Source organism: Silurus meridionalis, chromosome 23 (assembly GCF_014805685.1).
Source record: "Silurus meridionalis isolate SWU-2019-XX chromosome 23, ASM1480568v1, whole genome shotgun sequence".
NCBI lineage: Eukaryota > Metazoa > Chordata > Actinopteri > Siluriformes > Siluridae > Silurus > Silurus meridionalis.
In genome coordinates, this window is record NC_060906.1 from 24,241,626 (window position 1) to 24,259,206 (window position 17,581).

The 17,581-nt window shown below is 39.7% G+C and overlaps 1 protein-coding gene across 2 annotated transcripts in view; it reads right to left on the minus strand.

The window, feature by feature from the left end:
- Positions 1-17,581, minus strand: part of kif26aa (kinesin family member 26Aa) — a 93,199-nt gene that overhangs the window by 37,602 nt on the left and 38,016 nt on the right. For both annotated transcript variants that reach the window (XM_046836739.1, XM_046836740.1), the window contains exons 3-4: positions 16,954-17,427; positions 8,407-8,558 (exon numbers count right to left, since the gene is read on the minus strand). In XM_046836739.1, coding sequence (XP_046692695.1) covers positions 8,407-8,558; positions 16,954-17,427 — 626 coding nt within the window. The remainder of the gene's footprint in view (positions 1-8,406; positions 8,559-16,953; positions 17,428-17,581) is intronic.

Below are 17,581 nucleotides of genomic sequence, written 5' to 3' on the forward strand. Positions count from 1 at the left end.
TGTCTAATTTGATAGCATACATTTCATATTAAACATCTAAATGATAGTATGCCTTTTGATCCAGGTAGTATAAAATTTTCCCTTGAACTAGGAGACAAAACATGGGTTGGAGGTGAAGATCTCTTGCTTTAAACCTTCAACCCTGTTGAGCATCAATAATATGAACATTGACTGCACCCCAGGTCTCCTCACCTCATCTTCATTGGTACCTGACTTCACTAACACCCTTGTGGTTGAATGAATCTCTACAAATTTCCATAAAATCTGGTGAAACATCTTCCCAGGAGAGTGGAGGTTATTATAACAGCAAATGGAGACTAAATGTGGAACAGGATTTTCTTAAATATTCACATACAGTACACACTTTTGGCCATACAGCATGCATGTATGCATTATAAACATACTCTGATCAATATGACCTTTAAAGTTCATGAAAATATAATAGAATTACCAGGAGACCTTCCATAACTATCCTGTGTAAGGCTAAATAATTTGTGCATTGGTTATTAACACTAAGGGGTTGTTAATAGTTCATTGAGGGGCTATGAGTTGATGAGTAAAAGAGTTGATAATTGAAAAGTTATTATGGGTTTATTAAAGGTTACTCATGATTTATTAAAGGTTATTGGAGGGTTATTAGATGTTATTGAAGGTTTATTAAGGGTTATTGCACAGTTATTAGGTGGTATTTGTGTGCATATATGCATCATAAAAATACTCTGATGACTATGACCTTTAAAGTTCATGTAATTATCATATAATTACCAGAAGTTCATCGGTTGTTAAGGGTTACTAAGGGGTTATTAATGGTTCATTAAAGGTTTATTATAGTTTTTTATATAAGTGTATTAAGGGTTATGGAAAAATTATTACGGGTTTATTAAAGGTTATTGATGGGTTATTTAGAGTTATTGAGGGATAATTAAGGCTTATTGCACAGTTATTAGGTGGTACTTGTTTTGTTATTACAGGTTTTAAGAATGAAGGTTTGAGAGGGATAAAGGGTCTAATTTACAATGTAGCAAAGGTTATTGAGGGATAATAAGTGGTTATAAAGGGATACTGAAAGTTATTGAGTTATTGAGAGGTATTTAGGGTTATTGAGGCATTATTAGGGGTTATTGAGGGGTCATTTAAGGTTATCGAGGGGTTATTAAGAGTAATTGAGAGATTATTAGGGATTACTGGGGGATCATTTGAGGTTATTGAGGGGTTATTCAGAGTTATCTAGAGATTATTATGGGTTACTGAGGGGTCATTACAGATATGAATGGCTTATTATGGGTTACTGAGGGGTCATTTAAGCTTATTGAGGGGTTTTTAAGAGTTATTTAGAGATTATTAGGGGTTACTGAAGGGGTCATTACAGGTCATTGAGGAGTTATTGAGGGATTATTAGAGGTTACTAAGAGATTATTAGAGGTTATTGAGGGGACATTAAGGCATCTAAGACCATTAAGCGAGTTACATACAAAACAATTACATTGTATGACATCATGGCATCATTAGGTGTTTGTGAACATCTACTGTATGTGAAGACCAGTGTTGAATTATTGAGCGAGTCGTGAGGTCGATACTCCTCTTTCATTTGCACTGAAGGTCTCCTGAGAGAAAAAAGTGGCTAATGTCTGATGGAGATGCTAAAGGAAGCTGTAGCTAAATCCAACGCTCTATTGATCAATGGCTTTTTTCAGCTATTCGATGGTTTATCTACAGCTGAGGGATCTTGGGTAGCTTGCCTGTATGGTTGAAGGCATCAGACCCCTTCCTGAACCCCACGTCTCACAGCATGCTAGCACATCTGGATTCACAATCTCACCTCATTCAAGACATCACACACCACTTATATTTTAATGAAATATCCCCTGTGGTGCAACAGATCAGGCAGGGTATGGAGCAGATTCCAATCAAACTCTAAACTCCATCTCCAAGAGGATATTTTCACCATTCCTGCTCTGTGTCTGTGATCTTATACTTTAGATTTTGCGATTATGTTGATGGTTTTGCTGTAACATTTTAAATTTCCTGATGTGCTGTTACAGTGTGTGAATTTGTTGTTTGTTCTTTTGTCTGATTTTCTAAAATTTGTTTTGCGCATGTAAAAATTTCCCGATTTTTTTAAATATATATTTTTATATATATATTTTTTTTCCTTTACCAAATTTCCTTTTGGTTTTCTGTCAAAACAAATGCATTCGATTTTTGTTTTTTTTCTGTTTTTTTTCTTCCAGATTTGTTCAAATGTTTCTGGATTAGCTCTCATATTACTGGATTTGCGTTCACCTTCCAAATGTGATGCTGTATTTCAGAATCTGCTGTTATGTTGCCAGGTTAGCTTTTTTGCATTTTTTGTTTTGCTCTCATGTTTCCAGATTTATTTTTATGTCCCTGAATAAACTTTCATGTTCCTGAATTTGCTTTAATCTTTTTAGATTTCTTTTTGTTTCCAGATTTGTGTCTTGTGTTTCCAGATATGTTTCTGGATTTGTTTTAAGCTTTTCAGATTTTTTTTAAATGAGTCCAGGTTTGCTTTTTATGTTTCTGTATTATTTTTTCTGTTTCCAGATTTCTTTTTTTTCCTGATTTACTTTTTCTGTTTCCAGATTTGCTTTTATCTTTTCTGATATCTTTTTTTTTTTCCCAGAATTGCAATTTTTGTTCTCAGGTTTGTTTTGATGTTTCTGGATTTGCTTCTTATGTTTCCATATTTACTTTCATCTTTCTGGATTTTCTTAATTTTTCCAGTTTTGCTTTCACCTTTTTCGGCATGTTTTCTGAATGTGCTTTTATATTTTGCTATTAGCTCTTATATGCTTCTAACTTTGTCGTATTTTTAGCTTTGCTTTCCGAATTTATTCAAGGTCATGTTTCCAGAATTGAAATTCATGTTTCTGAATTTCCACATCACCACATTAGTGTCTGTGATTTTCTGTTAAATGTGTTTTCAGGATTCCGATAACATTCAGATCTGTTGCTTTCCATTTTCCCATCAAATTTCTGAGGATTTTGCTGCACCCTGTCCATATTTGCTGTGATGTAAAGATCTTTGCTGTGGTGTTTTCATGGCTGCTGTTTGTGTTTTGTATGTTAATCTGCTTTGCTTTACTTTCATATTATATTTTTCTATTTCAAGAATCAGACCTGAGAGCGATTCTCCACTCCTCCTTTTTCCAGCTATCATTCCTGTCAATATCCGGGTAAGTAATGTTGCTTCATTGCCCCTTTCCACACACACACACACACACACACACACACACACACACACACACACACACACACACACTCTGAAATGAATAGGACTGCCAAATGTTCAATCTACAATGTGTGTGTGTGTAACCTCTCCTGAGACTAACCTCTAATAACAGGTTAAAATGGTCCAGGTTGTATAAAGTGGTTGTGTTGGGGAGCGAGGTGGGGCTGGGGGTATTATCTGAGGGGGTGTGGGAGGGTTATTGAGGTTGTTAGCTGGAGGTGTGGTTTAAAAATGAATAGCAGGTAATCTCCAGTGATCACATTAGCATTCATCCACAGTGACATGGGGTATGAAATGAGAGGGAAGATTAGTAAGTACCCCCGGAGAGGAGGCACTGGGGCAGGAGCGAGGAGGGAGTGGGGGTGATGGAAGTGTGCAGGGGGTTTATTGGAGTATTTTTGGCAGATTGCTAGTGTGAAAAAGGCAATAAATGACAGTGAATAAATTACACAGTGAAATGATTGCGGAAGCCACATCGGACCTGTTTCTTTTCTCTTTTTTTCCTTCACAATGCTTCTCAATTCCCAAGTGACAACAAGCGCTGAAGGCGACGGATCTGCTCGTGAATCTTGATATTAATCTCTGTACATAACCGAACGTAATCTGAAGTCCGAATCAGCGTATAGTTTTATTTATGTCTGTACTTTTAAGGGCCACTAACAGCTGAAACCAAGTTTGTTGTGTGTTGAACACATTTTGCCAATAAACCTGATTCTGATTCTGATCTCTCACAATGCTGATGAACGTTCATGTCCTGCCCTTAAAGCTCCATCCACAGCATTCAAAACAATCATCTAAACATGCCCCTGAGGTTCCAGTGTTACTGTTCTTTCTTCTCTTCGGATCTGCTCGACGTCTCACCTTTAGGGGGATGGTTCCACACCTACAGCCTAAAGATCCATGAAGCCACTGAGCAACCCAAGAACTTTGAGGATAATTCGGACTGTAATTAATATAAACAGTCTTCTACAGTGGGCTCAGGACCACAGGTTGCATGAACAGTTCTGCATTTATGCAACAATGGGACTACAATGAATGGACATTCGGTGCCACCCAGATGAGTCCGGTTCCTCTCAAGGTTTCTTCCTCGTAATATCTCGCCACTTGCTCAATCATCAGGAATAAACAATTATACAAAACCACCTTAAATTTAATGAACACATTGTTTTATGTCATCTTAAAGCTGCTTTGATACGATGTCTATTGTAAAAAGCGCAATATAAATTAAACGGAATTGAATTAAATGAATTGAATTAAAACCTTAGAGCATCTGAACCCCCTCATAACCACGAGACAGATGAAGAGTTGGTGTTGTTGCTCCACAGTGAACCTGAGAGCAAACATTTATTTGATTTAGATGATCAGGTCACATGACTAAAATATGACTACTAATAACAATAATAATAAAAAAAATGCTTCCTGATTTTCTCCTGAGGTCATTTCTCCTGCACATTCTTATGTGCTAAATTCAGTGTGTGGAGATAAGAAGAGGTAAATATAATGATCTCCTCAAACAGGTCCTGCTGATGTTCTCCTCTCCGCTCTTCTCCTCTCCGCTCTGACGCCTGACTGCGAGAGAAAAATGTTTCCCTGAATTTTTGTTTTTCATCCTGACGTGACACGCATCTCAGAGAAGACATCCTCAGCACACACACACACACACACACACACACACACACACACACACACAAACCAGTCTCAAATACTAACATGACTCGGGGTGAGGTTCCACCACATCTCATGCTCAGGTGGTAAGCACATACACACAGTGTAATACTGACACACACACACACACACACACACACACACACACACACACACACACACACACACACACACACACACACACACACACACATACATACAGGTAAGCAGCATGTTTCGATACACTTCTCATCACGGAGCTACACAATGGAAAAAAAGCAATGATGAGAAAGAGCAAGAAAGAAAGAGAGAGAGAGAGAGAGAGAGAGAGAGAGAGAGAGAGATGAATCAAAAGGAGAGAAAGAGGGAATCAGAAACACGGAGAGTAAGGAATGCGGAAAGAGATGGGAGGAGGGAGAGAGAGAGAAAAATATGAAGAGTGTGTGTGTGTGTGTGTGTGTGTGTGTGTGTGAGAGAGAGAGAGAGAGAGAGAGAGAGAGAGAGAGAGAGAGAGAGAGAGAGAGAGAGAGAGAGAGAGAATCAGAAGGAGACAGTGCTTGAGGAGTGAAAAGATGTTCAGGCTGAGAGAATGAAAAAAGAAAAAGAGGATAAATAGCCAAGGACAGACAGAGGAGTGAAAAGTCCACAGAAAAACTCGTCTAGAAAAGAAGGAAGGAAATAAAAATCACACGACACTCTGGGTGTAAATGTAATTATTTGTAACTGATATTAATAAATAAATATTATATATTAAATGCTAATGAGATGTAAATCGTCACACCTCTGCGTGATTATCACCTTATACCAGGGTCACATCAGCACTGAGGAGCTCCAGCTGTTACTGATGTCTGCAGGGTGAAACTGACTGAATGGATCAAAAGAACGCTTCATTTTCATTACGCATTTTATATACGCAGAGTTACAGCTAGAATCTGCTGCTCCTAATCACACCCAGAGATAAAGTAGTGCCAGATTATATTTATATATATATATAAGTTTTAATAAATAGTTATTATATATAAAGAGAGTAAATGATGTACATCTGCGTCTCTAATAATAATGAAGCTGCGGATGCAGTTTTTTTTTCTATTTATTATTTGAACATTTTTTTCTCCAGTTCGTCTCCAAATTCATCTTATGCCTCGAAACGATCTGCATATTCAATATATAAGTTCCCCAGGATGCAAAAATCCTCTATGAAGCTCAGTAAGGTCATTATAAAGTCCAATAGCTGTGGATAGAGCTGGAACTGGATTTTACTATGTGTGTGTTACAGGTGTTCATAGGCAGCATATTCATTTAGAACACTGATTCAACTGACTAACTACCCCTGTGTTCAACACTCTGAACTCACACCTGAACTCCTTCCAGCCAATCACAATCCATTATTCACACCTGAACTACCTCCAGCCAATCACAATCCACTATTCACACCTGAACTCCTTCCAGCCAATCACAATCCACTATTCACACCTGAACTCCTTCCAGCCAATCACAATCCACTATTCACACCTGAACTCCTTCCAGCCAATCACAATCCACTATTCACACCTGAACTCCTTCCAGCCAATCACAATCCATTATTCACACCTGAACTACCTCCAGCCAATCACAATCCACTATTCACACCTGAACTCCTTCCAGCCAATCACAATCCACTATTCACCTGAACTCCTTCCAGCCAATCACAATCCACTATTCACACCTGAACTCCTTCCAGCCAATCACAATCCACTATTCACACCTGAACTCCTTCCAGCCAATCACAATCCACTATTCACATCTGAACTCCTTCCAGCCAATCACAATCCACTATTCACACCTGAACTCCTTCCAGCCAATCACAATCCATTATTCACACCTGAACTACCTCCAGCCAATCACAATCCACTATTCACACCTGAACTCCTTCCAGCCAATCACAAGCCACTATTCACACCTGAACTCCTTCCAGCCAATCACAATCCATTATTCACACCTGAACTCCTTCCAGCCAATCACAATCCACTATTCACACCTGAACTCCTTCCAGCCAATCACAATCCACTATTCACACCTGAACTCCTTCCAGCCAATCACAATCCACTATTCACATTTGAACTCCTTCCAGCCAATCATAATCCACTATTCACATCTGAACTCCTTCCAGCCAATCACAATCCACTATTCACACCTGAACTCCTTCCAGCCAATCACAATCCACTATTCACACCTGAACTCCTTCCAGCCAATCACAATCCACTATTCACACCTAAACTCCTTCCAGCCAATCACAATCCACTATTCACACCTGAACTCCTTCCAGCCAATCACAATCCACTATTCACACAATGTGTTTCTGAAACATGAAACTATAGAAATGAAAGTGTGGATGTGGTTGGAGGTTTTGATGGAGTCACATGAAAGCAGCAGCAGAAGAGGATTTTCTCCAGACACACAGAAGTCACACTGCTTTTATCTGCCAATCTTTGAAGGCGAGACTTCATGCGGCTCTCCACTGGAACTAACTAAATAAATAAATAAATATAGTATCGCTCTCTCGCAGCACCTTGTTTGTAAAAGTCTCGTAAACGATAGAACCATCATCGACCCCAAGATGGAAAAGGGGGCGGAGCAAGGCGAGTGATTGACAGGTGGTTAGAGATGTCTCTTTTTCCTGATTGGCTGAATATTAATGCATTACTTTTTTTCCCTTTCTTTTTCACGTAAAAAACAAAAACAAAAAAACAATTCCATGTTCATATATATTCACTATCATTTTATATATAAAATTAACTATAATTATATATATATATGTTTATACATGGCCATATATCAGATTACCTTATGGGTATTTTTATACTTTTCTTGTATAAATTCTTTATATACTAATGCTTTGACATTCGATAGAAAAAGTCACACTAATAAAAATCTTGGAAATCGGTATTGAAACCTCAAAAGAGAAAAAGAGGAGGAGAAAGAGAGAAAGAAAGCGAGAGAGAGAGAGAGAGAGAGAGAGAGAGAGAGAGAGAGAGAGAGAGAGTGAGAGGAAGGGAGACAGAGACAAAGAATTACAAAGAGACTCAGAGGAAGAAAGGATGAAAAAGGCAGAGTGAGAGATAGAGAGAGCGAATGCTGGGACTGAGGGAACAGGTGTACCAGAGGAAGAACATGAAAGATTGATTTGATTGTAGCCGAACAGCATACGAGCTCTCAGTGTACCGTCGTATCACTTCATATCAAAAATCCCTCATTTTTTATCATCTGCAATAAAAAAGTAGAGAAAGTGGTGTTTTTGGTGGATCCTGGTGCCTTTATTATATGCACTGGATTAAACTAGTAATTTTAGAGCTAAAGAATGTCTAATGATGCTAAACAGGAATGATAAGCTAATACATAGCCCCGCCCCCAAACCAGATCATTTATCGAACATCAACTCATCCACCCGAACCTCGAAGTATAAGTTCTGTCAGGTCCCAGAACAATGTAGCTGTAGAAAATGATATAAAAAGCACTGTTTCTGGGCTTACCTGATGAAGAACGAGGCTGCAGAGCTGCTTTGAGGAGCTTCTGGAGCTGCAGTTGTCACCTGGCTCGTACGTCTGTTTCCTTTCAGAGCGACGGAGTGAATAGTGCTGATGTAACTTCTGGAAGTCACGTTGTCCTCCTCTGGAGCTAGACCCTAAATAGAATGAAAAAGTGGAGAAAATAGAACAAAAACTACTAAAGACACATGTTCAGGTGAAAGTCAAGAAACTCAAGCAAATGATCAATATGTCCGTAAGAAAAGTCCCTCATGTTCAAGATCAGGTGCCGCAGCTGCTTCTGCTGAGCGGTGCGGAAATTCTTTGTGAGATGGAAATGCTGTGGACTTCGTCACGAAGATGAAAGATTGGTTTGAACGGGGCTCTCGTGAGAAAACTAGCCTAAAAGATTCCACAGAAAGCAGGAGAACCTTGCAGAATATTCATAAAGGTGTTGCTGGAGCACAACCGCAAAACAGATCAGTAACAGAGCCACAAGGACGAGGCAGATGCCTTGAGGTGGACCTCGGAGAGATCTGCTGGACCTTCCTGGTAGAGGTTTATTTGAACCTGAGGATTAGTTAAAATTCTGGGAAAAAAACATTCTCAAGCTTTATACTCTTTTGTCAGGTGAATACACTCCAAAACAATCTGATAAATCAGCTTTAAGTCAATATTAAAAAAAGAAAATTTTCTCCAAACCAGAGGCAACCATGTCACTTGTTTTACACCTCCTTCTGCAGATTACTGTATAATTAATACCTAATCTCTGATGCTCACTGGGGGTGTTTGCTTCATGAAAGACATTGAATTTATTATCAGAAAGTCGTTAGCTCAAATCCCAGCATCACCAAACAGCCACTTGGGCAAAACCCGTAGCCCTTAACTGCTCAGATGTAAGTATGAGGGGGTATCAAAAAGTTTCAAGACTAGCTTCATTTACAAGAAAGTACTTATTAATCTAAGTTTAAACACTATCACCTGCAATGGTGTCAAAACAGCGAGCTGGACCGCCATCTTCGAAAAAGGGGGCGGAGTCAAAGCACAGGAGCCAAATATGGCGAGTAGAATGGGGACAGAAGTGAGATCACGTGGATTGTTCTCCGATGATCATCGTGCACGAACGTTTTCTGCGTTTCCAGGGGTCGAGCTTGTAGAAGGTTTTCTTGATCTCTCATCGTTTTCCAGCAATGTTCTTCCGTTCTTGAAGCAAGCGTGCCGCTCAAAACACCTCAAACGACTCATTGCAGCGTCGTTGTATGTGAAACGTATATCATGTCAATCGTCCCTGTGCCCAGTTTTATGCAGTATTTCAAGTTTGCTCGTTGTTCTAACTTGCTGTCTGTGTTGAAATCGCAGATGTGGTATTGCACATGGTCAGAACAGCCCCAGTAACACCATTAGTCTCCAAACGTTTTGTTACCCCCTCATAAGTAAATTTTGTGACCCTTTTTATAAAACCCTTCTAAACAAACCCAAACCACTCAGAACAACCCAACCCTATCCCACCCGCTCAGCACAATGTTCTGGGAAGTGAATGTTTGATGGTAAAATATGTTGGATAGTCAAAGTCCAAATCACACAACACCAAGCTGCCACTGCAGGGGCCATGGAGAAGGACCCTTAATCATTGACTGCTCGGTTGTAAGTGAGCTCTGAAAAAGGGTGTCTACCAAATGCCATAAATTTAAATGGACATTTTTACCTAATTTCTCTGCACAATGCACCTCAATATTTGCATAATGTGTCATTTTCAAAGAGCTGGTCTTTGCAAATGACACATTTCTGCATTATGACACATTATGACGCAAATGACACATTTCTGCATTTCTTCATTACCTCATTTCTGCACTTTTTATACAACAGAATAATATATATAAATATAATCACAGCACTTTGTTTTATCCATTCTACATTGACTCAGAATCAAATCTAGAATTGATTATAAAATACTACTGCTGACATATAAAGCAGTCGTGCCACAGTACCTTCTTTGATTAAAAGGTGCAGGCTCTTTGTTAGTACCTTGAACAGTAAAGCCTATAGCATTTGCGGCATTTATCAGACGCCCTTATCCAGAGCAACGTACAAAAGTGCTTTAAATCTCTAGTAATGAATAAATCTACACTGGTACGCAAGATTACAAACTTAATATAAATATAACTCAAATTCTACAAACTTGGAAAGTGCTAATTTAGGTATTTAAGGAAGAGGTAGGTCTTCAGTCGTCGCTTGAAGATAATCAGGGACTCTGCTGTACAGACATCTAGGGGAAGTTCATTCCACCACAGAGAAGAGCCTTTAAGTATACTTACCTCTCATTCTGAGAGAAGGAGGTACCAGTCGAGCAGTGCTGGAGGATCTTAGACAGCGTGGTGCAGTGTGAGATGTGATGAGGTCACTGAGGTAAGATGGTGCTGGTCCATTTTTGGTCTTGTAGGCAAGCATCAGTGTTTTAAATCTGATACGTGCAGCTACTGGAATCCAGTGAAGGGAGTGCAGCAGTGGGGTGGTGTGGGAAAACTTCAGCTGGACTCAAACACACTCTCAGTCTATTTTAAAAACATTTATTTAGGCAAGCCTTTTGTAAATAGGTTTTTCTTTTTTGTTTTTTAGATTTGGAGTTATCATGTATATAAAGTTGCTTGGAGAACTGGGATGTTTGGATGCCATTGTGTTCTCATTCTTTTGCATTCACTCAGGTTTGTTGACGATGGCGTGGTAGGCCGTCTTATATCCCAGAGATCCCTCATGTCTGTGTTACCTTCCATTTAGTTACACATTAAACAGGCGTAACATTATGACCACCTGCCTAATATTGTGTTTCTCCCCTTTTGCTGCTAAAACAGTCGTGACCCCTCGATCATCAACAGCATGAACTTCTTCAGCAGTTTGAGCTATAGGAGCTCGTCTGTTGGATCGGACCACACGGACCAGCTTTCGCTCCTCACTTCCATCAATGATCCTTGGCCGCCTGTGACCCTGTCGCCGGGTCACCACTGTTCCTTCCTCGGAACACTTTTGAAATATACTGACCACTGCAGACCAGGAACATCCAACAAGAGCTGCAGTTTTGGAGATGCTCTGACCCAGTCGTCTAGACGTCACAATTTGTCCAACTCACTCAAATCCTTATGCTCGACCATTTTTCCTGCTTCTAACATCAATTTGAGGACAACATTTTCACTTGCTGCCTAATAAATAAATCAACCCACTAGCAGGTTCCATGAGGAAGAGTTCATCAGTGATATTCACTTCACCACTGAGAATGTTCTGACGTCTTAATGTTACACCTGATCAGTGTATACTGTCATAGCCATTCATTGGCTCTGTATTTGTAGGGTTAGGGTTAGGGTTTTAGTCTAAAAAAGGTAAAAAAAAAACTTCCTGACTCTACATAGACGCTATGTCACCATTGTCATTTGTAGGTGCTTTATACTCATCACATATACTACACAGCAAGATGTTAGGAAGCTGGGGTCAAAGCATTGGTTCAGCCATGTTACAGGACCCCTGGAGCATGGAGGATTAAGGGCCTTGCTTAAGGGCCCCAAGTGCTTGGCAACACCCCTGACCTTTGATCAGTAACCAATGAGCCACTATGTCCTCTACTGTATCTACTGCCTCTGTTTTAACTAGTGAATGTAGCCTGGTCAGCTACAGTGAGAAACAGTAGTAGTTGTAAAATATACTCTAGTTTTATGGCTCACAAGTTAAACACAAAATAAACTAATCCATGTGACAATCAACAGTGTGCGGCTTTGTGTTACATGCAACACACGATTGGTTCCGGTATGGGTTCTTCTAGACAAAGCGCTTGGAACTGTCACTTCACACTGTGAAATTGAGAAAGTTTCAATGCTAATGTGGCCCTAAAACCTGCCACAGGAATCGCAGCTCTGTTTCGCACTTGAAGAATATATATATATAAAAAAGAAACGGTTGCTATGCTGGTATGAAGTTACTGTAGGGCTACATTGAAATTCATTTCCGCAGAGTCTCAGCGAAGTCTCATCCATCTCTCTGTCTCGGCTCAAACCCCAACACCGCTTACAGTTTCACCTTTCTGACTCTTTAAGCTACTGCAGGGAGATTGATAACATCTTTATTTATGCATCTTCAGTCCTGCCGTCACTCATAACACCATCTACACCATGATACCATTTTGGTCTTCAATGTGAGCCGGTCTTTTTGCTGAGATGAGGAACCTGCCCTACATATAACCTGCATACATTACATAACATGAAACGAGCCACTCACGAGGCATTCGTCTCAGCCCGAACAATAAGGGAAGAAAGGGAGCTGAGAAGCAGCAGAGCCGTGATCTTGCCCTGACAGGCTGACACGGAGATAACGAGGGCAGAAGAATCAGAGTCGCTCTCTCGGGGTGAAAAATAAGACCCGTCGCGTGAGAGAGCAGCTGAGCACACTAATTCATGAGATGTTCCTCTCTCAGTAATTACATCCTCGTGTCTGAGTCCGCCATTAGTGCACAGCGGGAACCGACGTGTCCACCCCAATATGGACAGCTTGTCTTTCTTCTAATTAATTTGAACGTATGGTAAAACGTCTCCCCGAGAGAAGTAGAGAGAGAACGATCTGAGTGATGAAGGCTCAGCTAGATAAATATTCATTTCATTGATCAGGAACAGTGGTGTATCATTAATTCTGATACATTTGACTTCTCCAGCCTTGTCTGGTTCTTCTCCAAACCTTCACCACAAATTTGAAGGCACTAAACACAATTGTACCTTCATTTAAACTAGGAGACCCAAACCTGCTCCAGCGCCATGAAGATCTGTGTTCCATGGGTTGTTGAAGCTCTCCTGCTATAGAGCTATTGAACACCTTTAAGATGAATGTGAATTCCGACCACACCCAAGAAATCTCCTCACCTCACCTACATCAGTACCTGACTTTCTCCACAACAAATCTAGTAGAACATCTTCCCAGAAGTCCGGAGGACCTTTTAAAAGCAAATTGGGACTCAATGTGGAATGGGATGCTCAAAAAGCATCCAGCAATCTTGTGGTCAGGTGTGTACAAACCTCCATGCAGTGTACCTTGAAGAAAGGAGGTTCAACTGAGGTAATGGCTGCTTGAAGCTGCTTATAAATTATAACTGGGCCTGTAGAATTTGCTGGTGGTTTTTAATCCGCTTTAGTTTGAGAAAATGGGGAGATATCTTCATTATCTTCATTAAACTTACCTCTTGGTAAGTCTATCCATGGAATGCTGAGTATGAGGTGAGAATAAACCCTGATAGATGACCATTCCATCACTGTATAGAGGCACCAATCTACCCACTGAGATGTTTTTAGGGGCTGAAGAAACCCCACATGGAGATCATTCGCAAACAGCTTGGAAGATTTTGTATCCAATCATCTCCAAGAAAAACAACAGTTAGTTTGTTGGTTTATTTGTCAGTTTGTTTGTTTGATATTGTGTTTGGTTTAATGGTTGGTCAGTTGGTAGTTGTTAATTTAGTTGTTTGATTGGTTGTTTGTTTGGAAGTTGGTTATTTATAATTTTTTTTTAAAGCTTTATTTGCTTAAACATAAAAGTGTCACACTGCATCCAATCATCTCCAGGAACAATATTCAGATCATGTCCTGTATTGCACCAGAGCAGTGGCAGGTTCTAACAACCCCAGATGGACGTCAGGTGCCATTTCTTCCCCGCAGTGAGACCACTGTGCCATCTGTTGACAGTTTGCCATCCTGCCGTCATGGCTCCCATCCGACCTTCACACAGGCCTCCTCACAGGCACTTCAGCGCTCTAATTTAAGCAGCCTGTGAGACGAGGGCTCATTTACTGCAGAGCTGACAATTAAGACATGTGGCTTATCCTGAAGCCCAGACAAACCTGAATATGTGTCTCACTTGAAATTCCGCAGCATGTCTGCTTTCAGACGCTGTCTCACTACAAACACACTTTAGCGTCCAAATAACAACCTTCTCTGACCCAAAGCTGGAAAAAAAATCTCAAGGTCTAGTTGCTTCTCCGTTTCTGTGGGAACCGGACTGGGGTTTTATTTGTGCAAAAAAAAAAAAGGTCCATCCATGAAAGTGTCACCTCAAAACAGTTCATTGTGTTGTGAGTAAAAATTGTTTTTGTAGCAGCACAAACCAGCCAATAAAATCTATACGTCTACGAGCAGTTTAGCAATAGATGCTGTACAGTTCAGATCTGACGTCTCCATGGAAACATTTTTATATGAAAATGGAATCTGTGAAGTTAAAACAAACTGCTGAGTTGAAAACAAACACGGCTTCTTTGGTTGCTCCTAAAGCTTCTGTAGAACCATACAAATTATTGTTTTCTCTCACAAATTATTTCAAGTAGAACATTTTCTGAAGCTAATGATCCTCCAATACACCAGTAAAGAACCCCTGAAGAACCACATTTTGTGTAGATGTGTATGTATTAATTGGGAGAGTTGATGATCTGAACTGTTGGTTATTATGTATATTTCTGCTTTTAGCATATAGTTAGCAGACCAGCTAATTTACCAACTTAGCCCATTAGCATGTGGGGTTTAAAGATGTCTTCTGCTTCTTTTATTTCTGCAAACATCTGTTTGTTTTGTTCTGTGTTTTTTTATATTCTTATATATTTTTAGGAGTAGAGATTGAGATTTAAGGATATTTATTTGTTTAACTCTCTCTCTCTCTCTCTCTCTCTCTCTCTCTCTCTCTCTCTCTCTCTTTCTCCCTCTCTTTCTCCCTCTCTCTCAATAGAAAAGGCTATTAGCCCGGGACTGAGGTGCCACCTGGGAATTTGTTTGGTTTGTTGGTTGCTTGTTGGGTAGATGTTTAGTTGTTTAGTTTGTTAATTTGGTGGTAGTTTAATTGGTTGTGTGGTTGTTTATTTGTCTGTTTGGTTGGTTGGTTTATTTTATTTTATTTGGTTTAGTGGTTGATGGTTGTTTATTTAGTTGTTTGTTTGTTTGTTTGTTTAAATGGTTGATTAGTGGTTGGTTATTTATTAGTTGTTAGTTTTCTAATATTAGTAAAAGTTTGTTTATTTTGAGGATGAACTCTTCTTTATGTGCATTTTATTTTGGTTTGTTTGTTTGTTGTTTAATTTGGAAGTATGTTGTATATTTGGATGGTTGGCTGGTAATTGTTTAATTGGTACATGTTTATTTTGTTGGTTGGTTGATTATGATTTGTCTCTCATGTGCATTTTTATCTGTAATTATTTGTTTGTTTAGTACTTGTTTATTTGGTTGGTTAGACATTTTATTTAGTTGGTTGGTTGGTAGTTTATGTATTTTTGTTTGCTTGATTGGTTAGTTTTTGTTTGTTGTTTCGTTGGTTGGTTGGTATTTGTTTCTTTGTTTTGTATATGTTTATTTGTTACTTTGGGTGCTTGGTTGGTAGTTGTGTATTTGTTTCCTTGGTTGGTTGGTTGGTTGGTTGGTTGGCTAGTTGGTTGGTTAATTGGTTGTTTGATAGACTGGAATTTGCCACTCGTCAATATTTTCTTGCTGCTGCTGTGTTCTCTGTTCTCCTTTGTAGCTCATCCTTCTAACACATGCCACAAACACATGCTAGTCACCGATCCTAAAAGCTAAACATCACACTGGGCTAGGCGTGTAAACTGCACTGTGTCTACATGAGTATATAATTTATTTTTAACGTATCACTTAACATCAGTGCTATCATTTATTCTCTCCTCCTGTAAGAAAACGGAGTCAGAAACGTCCAACGCTGAGTTGATGGAGCAGAAATGACTTAGCGCTCTATATTCTGAAAGCGAGGTCACATGGTGGCCACAAGGTCAATGCTGTAGACTAATCCAGTGAATAATGATCCTGAACTAATGCTAAACCTCTCAGTCCGAGCCTTTTATTAAATATTAATATAAAAAAAACATAAAAGACTTCACAACCCTAGCGTATTAATGGATTACTGGACACTCAGGGAATCTTTTTTTTTTTAATGTGGAATTTACCTTATTGAAAGATTTTCTTTAAGCATAGCCAATAGCAATGCTTTTTAATTTCATTTAATTTCACTTTTTATCATAAAAATAAACCAGACTTCTTCAGATGTTTTTCTCTCCAGATGTTTTTTACTCTGACAGTTGTTTTAGCCTCAGCAATATTTTTCCTGAGGTGTTGAAGTTTAATGGGATTTCATCTTTGCTGAAGGACTTTATGATGTAAAACTCGATTCCTGATAAAACACTATGTTTAACCCTTGAGCTGTTTAAAACAAGGCCAGCTGCAGAAGGTGGGACACACGATATGCAGCTTTATAATGGCTCTATTTATACCAGGTCACAAAGGGTCACAGAAACTAATTCTCCCAGAACAAACTCAGATCTTTTTTGGTCCAGCATCTCTAGATATTGCTGTCTTGAATAGCGGAAAGTGTGTGATCCTGCATCACTGACATGCCTCCAAGCACAGGAATTTAACCCCCTCCATATTAAGCATGTAGCTTCTGATAGAACACCCAAATGCTGGTGCAGAAAAAAAGAAGAAATGATTACCTGACTATCTCACTTCCCTGATTAGACCTACAAGCAGCTCTGGTTCATACCTGAGCTCGTTGTTGCTGATGGGATCTACTGACGGTCGTCACACTCCACACACCCTCCAAATACTGCTGAGCATAGATGGGCAACGGAGTCACAATCGCATGGCAGCTCGGCTTGATGTCCACGCCAGCAGCTCCAGACTTGATCCAGCCCATTTCTTTACGCTTGATGCAAGTCGCTGGTTCGGTTTGATTCCTTGAAGGAATTTGTATGGTGGAAGATGAAGATCCTTGGCTCCCCCTGAAAGGTCTCTGTGAAGATGCACCAAAATGAGGTGCTTGCTGGCCAGCTAAAGATTCACGCTCTAGGTTAGCGCTACCATCAAGAGACAGACCCAGAGCTGAGTGAAGAGCCAAGCGGCGTAACTGGTGCAGAGGAGTTCCACACACTTTACAGCTTCCAGAACCCTGACCACTTTGAGGCCATTCTAGAGCCTGGAGCTTATCAAGAAGGAGAGCTGGGTCAAATCCTGGGTCCTGTGAGAAAGAAAGAGAAGGGTGATTAGATTAAAAAAATCTCTTATTGAAAGAACATTGGATGTTTGGTGTGTCCTTTTCTATGTTCTAAGTTTAACTGTATTCAAGAGGATTTGCCTTAAAGGAAAAGTAGAAGGTTTTAGAAAGACAGAGC